General features: G+C 40.4%; 1 protein-coding gene and 1 non-coding gene across 2 annotated transcripts in view; both read right to left on the bottom strand.

Annotated features, from left to right (window-relative positions):
* The window catches only part of LOC101645624 (sodium channel protein type 9 subunit alpha), a 101962-nt gene that overhangs the window by 59655 nt on the left and 25108 nt on the right, over positions 1-17199 (bottom strand). Inside the window, exons 8-14 of the mRNA XM_030887794.2 lie at positions 14121-14262; positions 12502-12708; positions 10561-10848; positions 7794-8165; positions 4839-4968; positions 2982-3220; positions 425-598 (exon numbers count right to left, since the gene is read on the bottom strand). Coding sequence (XP_030743654.1) covers positions 425-598; positions 2982-3220; positions 4839-4968; positions 7794-8165; positions 10561-10848; positions 12502-12708; positions 14121-14262 — 1552 coding nt within the window. The remainder of the gene's footprint in view (positions 1-424; positions 599-2981; positions 3221-4838; positions 4969-7793; positions 8166-10560; positions 10849-12501; positions 12709-14120; positions 14263-17199) is intronic.
* Positions 11437-11600, bottom strand: LOC115873082. The gene has a single exon (XR_004048223.1). It is a non-coding gene; the product is annotated as a U1 spliceosomal RNA (small nuclear RNA).

Raw genomic sequence — 17199 nt, 5'->3', positions numbered from 1 at the left:
ACTACTGATCTGTAGTCATTGGTGCTTTTAAAGTCCATGGAATATTTCTATTATGTTTTCATTCCATTTTCCCATGACCTTTTGGAAGCCCCATGAATGGTTGAAAGTCTGTAATCTATAAATTTCACACTGTGAATTTAATTCCATACTTACAAACTTTTTTCTTTACTCGTTTCCATTATACTTGCATATACTGCAAATTAAGTATTTAGCATGTCTTGAAGATACTAAATGTAAAATACCCATGCTGTATTAAGCTCTTTAAGAGCATGTTTTAAGGAATGAACTTCAGTTTATACAAAATACTAAAATCTAAACTTGCCTTTTATTTAAAAATTCCGAACATTTGAAATAACAAGAATGCAAAGCCAAAGAAAGAATTCTTTACACATAAAAAAGAACGGTAAGGTGGGTTTATGCTTACCAATCTGAATGATCGCAGAACTGACAGTCCTTCCACATTTGCTAGAAAAAGCTCTACTAAACTTAGCGTCACAATCAGGCTGTCAAAAATATTCCAGCCTACTTGGAAATACTCATATGGGTCCATGGCAATTAGCTTCAAAGCCATTTCTGCGGCAAAGATCCCCGTGAAGACCTAAGTGACAAATATTATATTATTCTGGTACTATGAGAAGGCATGCAATCAACATAATGAAAATAAGTTGAGACGATTTGAGTAACTTTTCTTTTTGTTTTTAGGTTGGGTAGTTCTGGATGCTTGGCAAGTGTATATAATTAATGTATCCTATACACTAGACACCTGTAGTCCTGTAGCGCTCATTTAAACACTGAGGGCTAAAAAGTCCTAACTGTCCTATCAGCTCTCAGGATCTTAAGATTGTATTTTAGAAGATCTAAGATTGTATTTTAGAAGAACCTTTAAGAATTCTAGTGAAACAGAAACCTTTAACAATGAACATAGTCACCCTTTGTTTCAAAAAATGTATACGGGTCAAGACTTTAGAATAAGGTAAAAAGAAAACATACATTGATAATTAAAATTATGAACCAATTTTTTCCCTCTTTGTTTTACTTTTCTTTGGCCTGATCACTCAGAGTATAGAGAAGATGCTGACTCACTCACTCTTCAAAGATTTATCCGAAGAGGGAAAAGTGTTTAATTGACATAGCGGCAACTAAAATAAAACTTCCAAAGCTTTGACACAAAAGTGCACTACAAAACATCTCTAATTCTTGGCATGGGTATCAGAAGAGTCACTCAAAAAGGTAACAATAAAAAGACCTGTTTATAAATAATTTGCGTACTCTGACTCAAAAGATATTCACCAAAAGAAGTTGAAAGGGAAATGGTTAGATCTGTGACTGTAAAAAAAGACTGATGAAAAACACATGCCTTTGAATTCGTGTTGGCAAATACTGAAAGTACCATGGACTGGCAGAATAGCAATTAAGCTTGTCCTGGAAGAAGTACAGCCAGAATCACTCCTTGGAAGCTAGGATGAAAGGAATCTGCTGTCAGGAGGGCTTACTGACGGGAGAAGGACATCATGTTTGGTAGAGAATCAGTGAAAAAAGCAGACCTGGATGAAATGCATTGATAACAGTGGCTGCAACAGTGGGCTCAAACATGGGGATTGATGGTGAGGACTGCGCTATGTTTTGGTCGAAGGAGCCTCTAACGTACCTAATAACAATAGAAATTCATAACAAAGCAGAGAGCACCCAGAGTTGGAGCTATTATAAGAAAGGAGACATGGCGAATCCTTCTTTAGTTAACAGTGATGCAGCGAGCGCAGCTTGAGGGGGACTGAATATCACCTAGCAATTGGAAACCCAAAAGTGCTGCTTTTTTTCCCAAAGAGAAGGGGAGAAGAAAGATGACGTGTAGAGCACGTGGGATGCTAATATCCTGCCTGGGAATAGTCCAGAGCAATTTTGGAAAGAAGACATCAAAACAAATGTTTGGGCAAGATCAACTGTGTGGAGACTACGGCAAACGGAAAAATAATCTTATGTAGACATTTGCCAAGTCACCCAGCATTATTCGTGGCTTATGATTAGTCATAAACCAGGACTCTTTGACCCTGAGATAGAATCTCCACCTGTTCATGCATATTGTCAAAAGCCAGCAGTTCTGTTTGCTGCAAGGCCATTGAGCCAGAGTGTGATCAGCACTGATTTTCAAGAGACAATGACACTAATAATCATATTAAAGCAATCATTTCTCTTGGAGTACTTAACATGTGTCAGGCTAATAAATAACATTGAAAATGCTTCATCTACCCGAAATGTTATAAATGAAATTTTAGTACTTCCGTTTAATAAATGATCAAATTAAAAATCTAATATTTAAAACAGTTATCCGAGGCCACACAAGTAATAAGAAACTGAATTCAAAATTACATAGGTTGAGACTAGAAATGTCTAGATAGTTTACTAATACTCTATCCAAACAATGCTTCTGCAGCTTTTCTAAAAATATGTGGGCTAAAGACTCCCAAGGAAATACCAATGTAACTATAAAATATGTAAGAATGTATCAAATTTTGAAAGTGTTGCTCCCAAGAGAATTGCTGGCAGAAACAAGAACCTTGTCAACTCTGAGGATGGCAACCTTGCATGGAAATAGAAATGTTATTTATAGATCCCAACAGGAGTGCAAAATCATTTGAAATTTGTATATATAACCAGAAATTTGACTTTGTACTATGACTCACATTGAGCATCCTTTATGTGCATAATTACAACTAGCTCCACGCCCACCTGGCTTTAACATAAATGAAATGACAAAAGCAACAATACAAAAGAGAATCGATAGTTACATAACACACCAAGATCAAAGAAAACTGAAAACACCAAAAAGTCAAACTCATTGCCATCAAGTCAATTCTGAGTCATTGAGATCCTATCAATTCTGACACCTCGTGAACTGGTGAGTTTGAACTGCAGAGCCTGTGATTAGCAGCCTAACACAGCCCACTACACCCGCAAATCTCCGCATCCACAGGCAGACTCACCAGGTTTCCCACGGAGAGCACGTTTTTGAATTCTTCGGTCATTGGGTGATGCTCCATAGCCATAAACAATGTGTTCAAAACGATGCAGATGGTTATCGCAAGGTCCACAAAAGGATCCATTACGATAATGTAGATCAACTTTTTAAACTTTATCCAATATGGAGAACAATTCCAGATCAAGAAAGTGCGTGCAAATCTGTACCACCAAGGTGGGCATTTCTGTCGGGATTCTTCAAGTTCTGCAAACAGACAAACCAAGAACATGAACTCGGGCATTTGGATATTTTATTCCTACTCAAATAAAAACCAATGGTGTGCTCTTGTATGTAAACAAATCTTATAATTTAGACTTTGTAAATATTTAACATAAGTATATCCATGAGAGCACTGCATATGGCACAAAAGTCTGGTACCATGTTTGTTGACCAGCTTAGGCATCAGTGAGGGGACGGTAGGGAAATGAGAGCTGGGATAGGTACATCTATCAAAGAAAACAGAGTCCTTAACATGGGGGGCAAACAGGAGCACCACTGTTTCCTTTACAAAAGTAATGTAGATTTTCCACCAATACAGATGCTTTCCACATTGTATCCATAATCTCTTGAAGACAGTAGGAAAATTCTACAAATGGATGGGGATAAAAAAAATCTCTGGATAATAAAACTCCACATAACTAAGGTATGCCATCTGCACAAGACCTTTTCATAGCCCCTTTACTGTCTACCATGACCTAGGGAGGGAGTGGAGACTTTACCTGGGTCCATTGCGGTTATAGGATCTAGAACTGGGGCTGCTTAGTCTGGGGGCCAGGTGAGAACTGGAACATCTTGGCAGGGGTGACAGTAGGAGTCAGCACATTTTACAACCTGGCCATCATTTGACTCTTCCCAGTTAATCTCAAGATTTCATCACCACAGCTCACACTCCAAACTTTTCCCCAATACCATTTCCCCCCAATAGCATAACTGTTAACATGATCTCATATCATACCATTTCACAAAAGTTATCTTATATAATGGAGTTAGAAGCAGCAATTTCTAAAGCATTGCTTTATTATATTAGAAAAGGGAACAAATTCAGAGAATAGGTGAAATTTCTAAAATCACCCAATCAGTGCCGCTTCCCAATCTAGACTAGACGGGAGCATGTACACAGGTATAGGCAAGAGATAAAACTCACAACGCATGGAACCCAGGAACAGGAGTGGGACTAGAGATAGCAAGGGGTAGGGGGAAGATGGGGAGAGCTGGGGAGGGAGGGGGGCACCGACCACAATGGACAACACATAACCACACTCCCATCCAGGAGGAAGAACAACAGAAACCAGAGGGGGAGACAGTGGTCAGTGTGAAAGTAATTAACAATCTACAATCTATGAAGGGTCACGAGGGTTTGGGGGAGGGGGATAACGAGGAGTTGATCCCAAGGGCTCCATGGAAAGTAAATGTCTAGAAAAGAACGATGGAATATATGTACGGATATGTTGGATACAATTGATACATGGTTCATAACAAGAGTTGTAAGAGCCCCCAATAAAATGATTAAAAAGCGAAAAAAGAATCACACCATATAAGTTAACCCAGTTTTCTATATCAGTGCTCTTCTCAGTTTTTTCCATTAAAAATTTTTATTGTGCTTTAGCTCAAAGATTACCTGGAAAATTAGGCTGCTTTTATTAACTTTTTACAACACTCAAAGTATTTCATTAACATCCTTTGATCAGTTTCTTATTGCTTACAATCACTTCTGATCTCGGAATTCTTCTCGAGAACTTCATCTACCGATTTGAGGCTGCTCAGGAGTGTTCCTAATCACATTGGTGAGAGTCAGTATGGTAAAGAGAATAGTACTACATGCCTTCCACAGTGTTGGTCAGTATGCTCGCTCTGCTCATGGCTCTTTGCCTGAGATTGGGGTCATTCAGCATCTCCTCGGAGAGGAGATAGGAACTGGATCGTCTTTTCTTATGTGTCTGACCAGTAGTGCCCTGAAAGGAAAAAAAAAGATGATTAGGAATAGGATCCAAATACATTGTCGGTACAAAATAAAATCTTGCAGCAATAGAGAGTGATTAAGGGTACACAGTATATAACTGGTCCCAATCACGAGTCCCCTGCTGTATGTCATAGACGGGTAATTAAATCCCTCTGCATCTGTCTCGTCCCTGGCAAAATGGGGATAATACCAGCTTCTACATCTCATCATCCCATGTCAGGGGTTAGAGAGATTTGTACTTAAGGATTTTTTAAAATCTAGTTGCTTTTATTGTTATATGAATGATCCATTGTTCTGGGTCTTCAATTTAGACCCATAAAATCAGCATGGAAGAGTCCTATCTGAATGGAGCTAAATGAGTATTGAGCCAGTACTCTGTAATTCTTTGTCTCGGTGACAGCATCGTGGAGGCTGCCATGGTCACTGTTTCTGCTGGCAAGGGAAATTTCATAAGCTGATCTGAACAGATAAGATGAAAAAAGGCCCATTTAGACTGATGGGGAAAATGGAAAAGGCAAGACCCACGTCAAAGAGGTGACCATTGTTCAGCTCTAAAGGATTGTGGCCATGCAGAAAGATGAGCGTCATATTTCCAGGTCAACACTTTTCTAAGCCAGATTCCTTCTTTTAAAATCTTGGCAATGAATTCAAATGCACAACCTGGTGTCCTTGGTTCAGTGCAGGCCAATCACACACACACACACACACACACACACACACACACAGATGCAATACACGAATCTGCATCAATCTCGTTATCAACCTACTTAACTGCTTATGTACAGTGCATATGTATATATACATACCATTTTACACATATATGTGCACACATTATTACAATATAGTTGTGCATATATACTTAGATATACGCATGTGTATAAAAACACATGCACAGGTATGTACATATGTGTATGTAGTACATTGCATATTGCACACATACATATTGGTAGGAGGCTTTTTACTGAGATCTCCCTATAAACATGCGCTCTGCTTCAATCTCTTAATCAGAGTTTTTTAGAAGCGGAAATATTTTTCCCCCAAATCAAACAAGAATTGGGTAAAAAATAATTTGACAAAACAAATCCTTTTCCTTGTAGATAAGTCTCAGGTGTAGAGATTATATAATTTGTAATGTATTTTTTTCACCTAAACCATATGTTATGCCATCTTATAATGCTTATTGAGTTTATATCGAATCTTAGAGAATCTGCATCTTTAGTTTTAGTTTCAGAATTTATTATGGCTCTGTTTCTTCCTCTTGTGGTAAAAATAAAGGTCTAAATGAAAAGGATCCATTAAAAATATAAAATAATCTCCAAATCTGATTTATTTCACAGATTGTACCCAATGGCTGAAAAGCAAAATCACAACAAAGATCTGACTCCACAGAGACTGCGCATGCTTGTTTGGAAAGGTGAGATGCCTTAGAGCGGCAGCAGCTGGGTCATGCAAGAAGAGAGGTCATGCTTCTCCTAAAAGCACATGCAGGCCGCCATTCAAATGGACACACACAGGTGGGACCAAAGCTCTGACGGAACTTTGGTCTCACTTGAAATATTACATGGACTGGAAGAATGAACCTATGAAAATGTATAGCATGAATGCAGAGCTAACTGGGTTAACCAATGGCCCTAACGATGAGTCATGCCATCCAGTGAACTAGTGAAAGGACTCACTAGGTAAAGCCTAAAACCAGGACCCAAGAAAGATCTTGCCTGCAAGACTAAGTAGGGCTTTCACTTCAACCACTCAATGACCTGATACATTCTTGAAATTGTTGGAGTGGTTACTTTTTGTCTCTTTGTTTTTGTTTTATGTATGTTTGTACCAACTTCTGCAGTTTGGTAGATAAAATTTTATTCAATGACTCCACACGAAACCTATATTTTTCATGAAAATGGTAAATTTCATTGGTATATGGGAACTCCAAAGTAATTCTAAATTACTTCCAGGAAACTTATTACATATTGGAGAGACACAGAGGATTTGTCTCCTTTTTCTCTATTTCAACCTCAAGGCTAAAGTTAATTAATTGAGTGTCTTTGGGAAAAATTCATTCGTTTTCTGTGCCTAAATTTCCCCGTGTGTAAAACAAGGGTAAGAATAAAGTGTAACGCAATTATGAATACTAAGGTATACAGGAGGGGGGCTTTAAAATGGTCATAAAAATGGAATTAAAAGATAATGGAATTTAGACACAAACTTTTAGTAGCACCCTCAAATTAAATAGTGACCTGAAAAAGATCTGATAACCTAACTTTCTTTACAGAAATAGGAACTTTGTAATCTGACCAGCATTTTCTGGGCTGATATATATCTTTGATAAATTGCTCCCTAACTTGCTCAACTCCACTACCATCAAGTCAATTCCACCTCATAGTAAATCTATAGGATAGGGTAAAATTGCACTGGTGGGATTCTGAGACTGTAACTCTTTATGGGAGTAGAGACCCTCATCTTTCTCCTGCAGGATAGCTGGTGGTTTTGAACTGCAAACCTTTGAGTTAGCAGCCCAACTCCTAACTCACTACCCACCAGCACTCCTTTTTGTTCCCTAAAGGAATGATTTTAATCTTCACTTATAAGATTGATACATAAGTACTGTATTTTAAAACACTGTTCTAAAAATCTTTTAATGTGATGCCTACAACACAAGGCATGAGATTTAATGTTAATGAGTTCAAGATGAGTTTCGACAGAAGAAGTATTGCAAAATGCAGAGCCATTCACAAGATCAGAGAGAAGGCCCCCTCCAGAAGAGAGAATGATGCAGGAGGGAGGGCCCAGACATGCCTGAGCTATTGAAAATGTCCTTACGCTCTCATCAGAAGTTGCCTTATCTATTATCACCTCTGGCAGAAGTTGTCCATTGGGGAGCAAGAAGCCTGAGGGTCCATCCACCAGGGAGACCACGCCATTGCAGTCCACGGCACTGTGCATCTTCCCGTTCACCGGCAGCACTGGGGGGGACCTACTGGCTTGACTGATGTTACTGCTGCGCCTCTCCTTTGGTCTGTGGGGCACAAACAGTGACCCCCTTCGGCTTTCGTTGTCTCCAAAAATGCTGTGCTCGTCATCCGCAAATTCAGTCTCCGATCCTAGATCTTTTCCTCGACCCTTGAAACTAAATAGACTTGTTCTGCTGCTTCGCCTTGGGAAGAACAAGGAGCCACGGATGCTGAGTGGGGACTGGAGAAAAAGAAGCAAAAGGTGACATGTATCTGCACAAGGTGCCCCAGAATAGAAATGCATTTCTCACCACAACCACTGAGACCCCTGACCTGAGGGCAGATTATCTCAGGCCTGGTTTGAATGAAATGCCCCATATTTAAAAATGCAAAATTAATTCAGCACAAAGAATTCCTCCAAATAAAGATTGAAATGATTTCAAACTCCACTGCCCTCCAGCCTATTCTGTCTCACAGCCACCCTAGAGGTCAAAGAAGAACTGCTCTTATGGATTTCCAGACGGTCACTCTTTACAGGAGGGAGGTAGAGAGCCCCCTCTTTCTCCTGAAAGGATCTCAGAATCAGTTCAATGATTTATTGCTGGATAGATTTCTACTATGCTAGCCTGAAGCCATCTCTCTCTTCTGCGTATCACTTTAATTTGTCTACAATATAACATGGTGCTCAAAATGCTTTGAGAATTTATTGATACTTGTTGATTAGCTTCTCATATACAAAGGTCTTCAAAATGTTCATGGGAAAATTGAATTAAAAGATTTTTTCCCACCAATTTTTTGAAGCTCCCTTGTATAAGTCCCCAGGTCACAGAAAGAATGGCACTGTCTTTGAGCAGACTGTTACCCCCTAGAGTTCTTGCCATTCCCTTGCATTCAGTGTCACTGCGCACAGTGAGGGCTCGCTCAGTTAAGGCGAAGTGCAACCTATCAATACTATTAGGTTCACAAAGTCATCAGGTATTAATGCTTGGAAAAGAAACTGCCCCATACCAAAGAAAGGATTTTTTTTAAGTCATTTTTTATGATTCAGATGCAGGAAAAACCATAAATCCAATGGAATGCAAATTATTTGGAAGTACTCAATTCAGTAAACACTTGTATTTACTACATAAATGACAAAGTAATAGGCATTCTGAACAATGTAGACATAAATATGGCGAGGTCCTTGCCTCAAAACTTCCTTGTAAAACTTCTGTCACATTTCTTTTGTATTATATCTTAAATAATTTTGTATGTATTCAATCTGTGTCTCCCCAGCTAGGTTGTGACATCCCTGAAAGCAGGGGCTCTAGCTTTTATTTCTTTGTAGTGTATCAGGGTCTTTGGGACTAAGTAGGAGACACTAGAAACCATCAATGAAGATTCAGAGGGAAAGAGAGCGGTGTGGCTGGTGCACCACGGAGCACATGGAGAGGAGTGAGGAGGACAGAGGAAACTGTGTGGGATGGACAGTACTTCTGCTGAGTCTTGAAGAGCGGGTATTACGGTCATAGGAGAAAAGGAAAACCACTCCAGTTAGAGAAAGCTGTATGTCTAGGAATAAAAGCCCGACATACAGGGTAGATAGACAAAAGTCAGAATGTTATTGTAGTGGAGTGAGGGTACTGATGGTGCTGTTGGGTAAGCGTGGGACTGCTAAGTACAAGGTCAGTGGTTCAAACCCACCAGGCACCCTTGGGAGAAAGATCAAGTCTGCTCCAGTGCAGATTCACCGCCTTGGAAACCCGGTGCTGGGTCTCCAGGAGTCAGAATTCTGGGAGTAAGTGGGAGGATGGGTCAGAATCAACTCGATGGCAGTGTTCATTTGTGTTTTTTGGTTGTTGTTATTTTCTTTAGGTGGGCGGACCTTAGAGGTGCACAGGAATGGCAAAAGCAAGCAGAAGCCGGTTCGTGGCATGGATAAGATGTGAGTGTTGCCTCTAGTTGGCAGTCTTTCACCACTGCTTGTTCTACACAGGGCGGAAGGATGACCAAGATCTTTGTTTTTTTTAAACAAATGATGTGAGGGACTGGGCAATGGAAATATGTAAGTGGTAAGGAAAATAGCAGCCATAGTGGCCATTGGTGGGCTGTCCTGAGAGACGGTGGTCTCAGTGGAAGGAAAGTGGGAATAGAAATTCCATGCGAACAGGAGTAATGGGTGATGGGACATGATGTGAGCAGCAGACAGGGTTGAGGTGGAGGTTGTTAAAAGTCTTCCTTGCAGGTTTCCACGGGGATGACTAGAATCCTGGCGAAACCATTATGTCAGCTGGCGAAGGAAAGAGGGTGCTACAAGTTAAGACTAGTTCTAACCAAAACATTCTAAACAAAACCATTACCGTTAATCTGCCATGGAATAAATATCTTGTTTTGGAAAAGTTGTTTATTCTGAAAGAAATACTAGAGAAGATACAATCATTCTGAAACTATGAAACCCTTCAAAGTGATCAAACCTAAATAAACCACTACATACAAATACTTCCCCCATACATTAAAGCAACAGATGTGCCTTCCCTAAAAACAGAATCAAAAAAGTTTTTTCACACACTCATCTTTCCAGAGCCCTGCTACTTAAGAACAAAAGACGGGGTACTATTATTACGCCTCTGGTGCTATGGGTTAGGGAGTCTAGATACCTGGTTGGGGGTCGATAACCTCTTGTCACGTGCTCGCCTGGGCCCTTCAACACCAAGGTGTATATTTTTTCTCCTGATACTTTCTTCGGAATCCGATTTGGACAGTTTTTCACCATCTCCCTTTTCTTCACCACTGGAGAGCTTCTTTTGGTTCTTTTTCTTTCTGCGGTTTCTTCTCTCCTTAGCACTCTTGGAGCTCAGTTTGGATGTCTCCGAAGAACTCTCGGAGAGGCCCGCAACTCTGCTCCTCCCAAGACTTGTGTACTCGGCTGCGGCCGCCGCGATGGCCTGGTGGGTGAAGAGGAGGGGACACAACTTCCTTTGCACTGAGCTGAGTGAGCTGAATGCTTAGAAAGCACACCGTTGCTTCTTATCCATAGTGCTTTGGAAAACAGACACTATTACATATTTTTATGAGTTTACAGTGCAGCAATTTAAAAATGTGAAAGACTTACTAATTAATTCTGCAACACAAGCCAGGTAACAGGATAACTTTGCATCTTATCTAGGTAGTATTCAACTCAATTTTAATACTGTTATCAACAGAAACAAGCACTCTATAGTTTAAAGGGAATTATTCAAAAATAATATGTCAAGGAAATGATAATGTCAATAATTTATTTCTTCGAGTAGACTTCTATGAATCCTCTGGTATGCTTAGTACCAACTCTTTGTTTAAAAAAGTCATTATTAATTATTGTGCAATATTATTGGTGAAATAATATTTATATAAAATCACTTACAACCCTGCATCCTAGAAATAACGTGTTGGTATTTTTTCTAGTCTTTATATATTGTCGTACTTTGTAACGTAATCTTCTATCACTTTTATTTCTATTTTATTTATTTATTTTTTTCTTTTTTCTCTTTCTTAATCAGGGGATAGCGCGAATGCAGTCCCCTACTACCACAAATTATGCAGTCGAGTTTCCCACATTTGGGGAAATCGCAGGGGTCAGCACATCCGGAGTGCAATGGGTGAGCCTCACCCTGGGAAAACCACCTTCGTGATCATGGTGTCTCCCCTGCCAGGTAAGTATTCTTCTATCACTTTTATATCTTACTATTCAACATCAACATTTTCTTCATGTCCTTATCTATTCTTAAATGCATATAATTTTATGGTTGAATACTACTCTGAGGTATAAACACACCATACGCCTCTTCACCAGCATTGAACCTTCAGCTGCTTTCTGATTTTCAGTCTCACTAACACGCTGCTCTGGGTGCGCTGTGCAGCAGCGTTTCGGTGTTGTAGATAGTTGCCTTCCCCAGGTAGGTTTTGCTTCTTGAAAGGACTTAACAGAGCCACACATTACGCATCAAACCATGTATCTCAAATTATGGTTACTTAAGGCAAACCTTCTTAAACTTTTATACTGGAAAAGTAGATTTCAAAAGTTGGTTCTCTTAGGCAAAACTTAAACTTCTTCACTCAAGTAGCTCTTTGGAGAGCAAAGGAAGGAGGAGGAACTATTGGGATTTCTGACTTCGCTCAACGTGGTCACAACCACAAGTCTAACTTTAACACCTCAGGCTTTGGCTATAAATCCTCGACACATTTTTAAAAGGCACACAGTTTTCTTTCTCTGCCATAGAACATCATAAACAATCATTATTTGGGGGAAATGAATTATATACATTCTGGAGTTCTCCACAAGGCCATGTATGTGGTGGCATTACAGATAACACGTTCAGAAAGAACAGCCTCGGACATTTTTCTGGCAGGTGTCAGCTGATAACGGGGAAAGGGAGATGGGGCAGGTGTGTCCCCGTGTGGGTCGGTCTAGAGATGGTTCGTTTGTTCTGACTAGAAATGATCATGAAGTGTTATACAGAACTAACTAAGGGAATTTTACCTGGAAGGGCAAGGATAGACCACAGAGGCTCTGTTGTTACCTATTGCACATCTAAAGAGAATTTGAATCTAAATGACAATACCTCAGCTTCTTCTTGCTCTTTTTTAAGTCGGTCTAACATCTGTTGAAACTCTAATTCCTTCTGCCTGGCTTCTTCGATGTTTGCCTGGTTCTGTTCTTCATAGGCCATGGCAACCACGGCTAGGATCAAGTTTATGAGATAAAAGGAGCCCAGAAAAATGACTAAGACAAAGAATATCATGTAGGTTTTCCCAGCAGCACGCAGGGTCTAGAGGAAAACAGAAATGAGCAAAATTAAATTATATATATATATATATATATTTCCAGTTTGAATGGTATATTACAAAACCCACTAGCATCGAGTCAGGGAAGACTCACAGCCACCCTGTGGGGCAGTGCAGAACAGCGCTCAGAGTTTCTACAGCGGTAAGTCGTGGTGGAGAAGGAAACCTCGGTGCTCTTGCGGAGAGTAGCACGTGCTTTCCAATGGTTGGCCTCGCAGTTATTTAAATGGTCCATGAGGCAGTTTTAATAATCAAGTTATAAAAATATACAAAGAAATAAAATTATATCTGCCTGGAAGACAAACACTATTAAAAGAATCACATTTTCAGCATAAAAGGTATGGGAACTTAGTAAGGGCATGCTTAAGATAGGTAGGGTTTATTATTATTATTAAGCACAATAATAACTGCATTGTCCCCGCAGACTGAGTTTTACTTAGAAAACTAACGACTTTGTTCATTTCCAAACTTTAGGACTAGGTAACATCTATTTTTATTACTCTTAAGAGTTTATCCCCCCTCCCAAACAGGAAGTATTAATGCTATTCCCCTAAACTATTTTGCATATGTTTTGCATATGTTTTATTTTTAATTTCTTCTTGACTGTACAGTCATTTAGTGATTATTTTTTATTCCTGTGAAGTGTGTTTTAGTACCTTCCTATGGTCATTTACGGTATTCTGAGAAATTAAGTAGACAAAAAGAGTCTACAAAAAAATTGTTTTGTGATTCTGGAGGGGAGGGGGAACAAACCTGACTGAGAATTACTTATAAAGATGAATAATCATGCTGGCCTTCTCTTCAGGTTCGGTGCTGAAAATATGCAAACAAAATACTGCATCTAGTCCCAGGAGGATGGCATTCAGGTCAGAAGAGAGAGCCATGTGAATTAAATGACATGGAAAAAGATTGATGTTATAAATATGTAAAAGTCCATGGAAGTCCAGAAGAAGGAGCACTTGAATTGGGAGAGAAAAATCGTAAGTGAATGGGCTCTGTACGTGCAGATACCAGGTCGACAAATAAACCCAGCAAGCAAGGGGGCAGAGCTGCGGAGCCTGGTGAGCCTAGGGTGCTGCGAACCCTCAGGCATGGGTTGGGGTGGGGTGTGTGGAGGACAGGACCATCAGGGCGCGCTTCCTGCTGTTTACAAGAGATCAACAGCAAGGACAAAGCGGAAAAGAGACTGAGGGACCAATAAACCTAGACATGCTAAGAAAACAATTTATGATTTAAGAACCACCCACTCAAGAATTGCCAGGTGTAAAACATATCTAATTTTAGTAGTGGGGCAACGCCACTTTGTCCATTCTAAACTGAATAAAGTATCTTCATATTATGAGAATAATACGGAACATAGACTATGTTTTTTCTTAATAGGTCCCTCGGTACTCACCTGTTGGTAAAGGTTTTCCCAGTAATCCTGGGTCATCAATCGAAACAAGGCCAAGAAGGCCCAACCGAAAGTGTCAAAACTTGTGTAGCCATAATCAGGGTTTCTGCCAGCTTTCACACAGGTGTATCCTTCAGGACACTGACTACATATACAAATAGAACATCACAATTCAGAAGGTTGCAGGAAACGTGAGAAAGACCATACAGGAAAGTGACAAACTCGGGTTCCCCTTAGTGGGAAGGTGACTGAATAATGATTGAGACACATGATCTGGTTTGAACCCCACTTTTACTCTAGACGGGTTGGTGACTTTGTCAAATGCATGAGAGGAGAGCAACCCAAGGCATAATTTCCTGTGTCTGTGAAGCCAGGATAACAATGCCAGCCTCAAAAGGTTAAAATTATCATTACGTTAAAATCAAATGATGTATGCAAGTGACTGTCTACTGCCCACCCAGAGAAGTAATTTAATCAATCATAGCTATCATTCTCATTACTCAAATGTGGAAACTTTAATCACATCCCATATATTAATTTTTGAATCTGTACAGATTGAGTAAGTAATCCTTTATTAACACTATGCTTACCATAACTTATTCTGGGTTGAATACCAAACTATAGCAAGTGTGCAGAGTAGCTAAAGTAAATAGAAGAAATCATGAAATAAAAGAGCTAAACTGAAAACCTCCAAGGGCGGCTCCAGAGTGCAAATAAAGGATTATGATGAAATGTGTGACAATGTGGAATTGTTTTTTTAAAAGGAAGAACATTCCAACGTGAAACAGAATTAAAGCCTCAAGTTGCAATTTTGAAGAACGCTCTGAATAATGAATGGTGCAGACAGAAGCAAAAGAAGATGGCAGGAATACACAGTCATTAACAACAACAACAACAAAGGTCAGTCCTCCATCATTTCAAGAGGTAGCATTTGATGGTACAGAAGGAAGAAGTTCAAGTTGCACTGACAGCATGAGGGTAAAACAAGGCTCCAAGGACTACTACTTGAGATCTTTCAAAAAATGAACACTGTGGTAGAATGAGATTTCTTAATTTGGCTCTTTAACCCAAGTATCTGCAACTCCCCAAAAAGGATTGGGTTGGATTATGCAAATAGGCATGTGTAACGATGAGAGGGATTGATCAGGCCAGATTCTGAAGAGGATATGGAAGAAGGGATATTCATTGTTCATGTCAGATGGATCTTGGCTCAAAGCACAAAATACCAGAAAGATGTTTACTTGTGTTTTATTGACTATGCAAAAGTATTCGAATGTGTGGATCATAACAAACTATGGATAGCTTTGAGAAGAATGGGAATTCTAGAACACTTAATAGTGCTCATGAGGAACCTGTACCTGGATCAAGAGGCAGTTGTGCGAACAGAACAAGGAAATACGGCACGGTTTAAAATCAGAAAAGGTGTGTGTCAGGTTTGTATCCTCTCGCTATACTTATTCAATCTGCATGCTGAGCAAATAATCAAAGAAGCTGGATTATGTGAAAAGCATGTGGCATCCGGATAACAACCTGAAATATACAGATGACATAACCTTGCTTGCAGAAAGTGAGGAAGACTTGAATCACTTGCTGATGAAGTGAAGAATTGCAGCCTTCAGTACGGATAACAGCTCAACGTAAAACACACAAACAATCAAAACTCCCTACAATTGGACTAATAGGTAGCATCATGGTAAGTGGAGAAAAGATTGAAGAACCCAAGAATTTCACCTTGGATCCAGAATCCATCTTATGGAAACAGCAGTCAAGAGAGCAAATGATGCATTGCACAGGACATCTGAACCGTGTTGAAAAGTCAGGAGGTTGCTTTGAGAGCTGAGCTGTGTCTGATCCATGTTGTGGCACTTTCAATGGCCTCATGCCCATGAGAAAGGTGGGCATTGAATAAAACCGACTGAAGAAGAATCCATGTATTTGAATTGTGGTGCTGGTGAAGAAAAGTAAAATTTCCACGCACTGCCAAAAGAACAAACAAATCTGTCTTGGAAGAAGTACAGTCCGAATGTCCCTTCATGTCAATGAAGGCGGCATTTTGTCTCATGTACTTCGGCCATGTTGGCAGGAAAGACCGGTGTCGAGAAGGACAGCAAAAGCAAGCTCGGAAGGAGGAGGGGCAGCAAAGATGAGGAAAGCCCTCTAGTGGATGAACCGACACAGTGGCTACGGCAATGGGCTCAAGCACAGGAACGATGGTGAGGGCGGCGCAGGACTGGATGGTGCTTCATTCTGCTGTACAGAGGCTCTCTGTGAGCAAGGACCAACTTGATAGCACCACACACCACCACCCCCAGGGTTCTGCAACCCCCATCAAATGATGGCGTAGGACCTTACACATACGGCATGTGCATCACTAAGAGGGGGATCGGTCAGTTTCTTTACCAACCCCACGACTAGAAGGGAGATAAGCCAAACCTCAGGCACCTTGGAAGAGCACTTCCAAGATCTGTCTGAGGTGGTGGAAGCCATCAAGCCCAGATGCATCAGAGACTGAGGCACAGGAATGCAGCGGAGCGGCACCAGGACTGTGGGGTGTCTTCGCCTTATCTGGTCCAACACTATGGGGCTGTGGGACAGAGTGAGAGGCTGGCTGGCTGCCTGGCCCCTGGAGGCAAAAGCCAAGGGACTAAGGGCGGAGAGGTGGAGACCTTGAGAAAGACTTGGCAATGGCTTCAGAGCCCGATGACTGTACCCTTACTGTTTGCTGATCCCGACTTGGGGTAACTTACTAATTTCCCTCACCAAACCCTTTAATTGTGAGTACTGTTTATGAGTTCTGTGTGGCCATTGCAAATAATAATTGAAGGCAGCATAGATGGAGAGTGGTGTAGGAAGAACGATTGGTGTGAGAATGTGTAAAGATGGATGGCATGTGGATGCCAGGGTGCCCCTACCTTGTGGCAATACAGAAGCAAGAGGTGCTCAGATAGGCCTGAGCTCTATTGCCACTTATTGAAAATACACTAGAAATGCTCGCTAATCAATGAAAAAAAATTTGGTCAGTGGCTGAAAGAGATCCATATATAAGCCCATCACAAAGAAAGGTGAGACACCATAATACTGA

Source organism: Echinops telfairi, unplaced genomic scaffold (assembly GCF_000313985.2).
Source record: "Echinops telfairi isolate 266 unplaced genomic scaffold, ASM31398v2 ScPeMD7_4;HRSCAF=17, whole genome shotgun sequence".
Taxonomy (NCBI): Eukaryota; Metazoa; Chordata; class Mammalia; order Afrosoricida; family Tenrecidae; genus Echinops; species Echinops telfairi.
The sequence above is the reverse complement of the archived record's forward strand: the minus strand, read 5'-3'. Positions and strand labels throughout refer to the sequence as shown.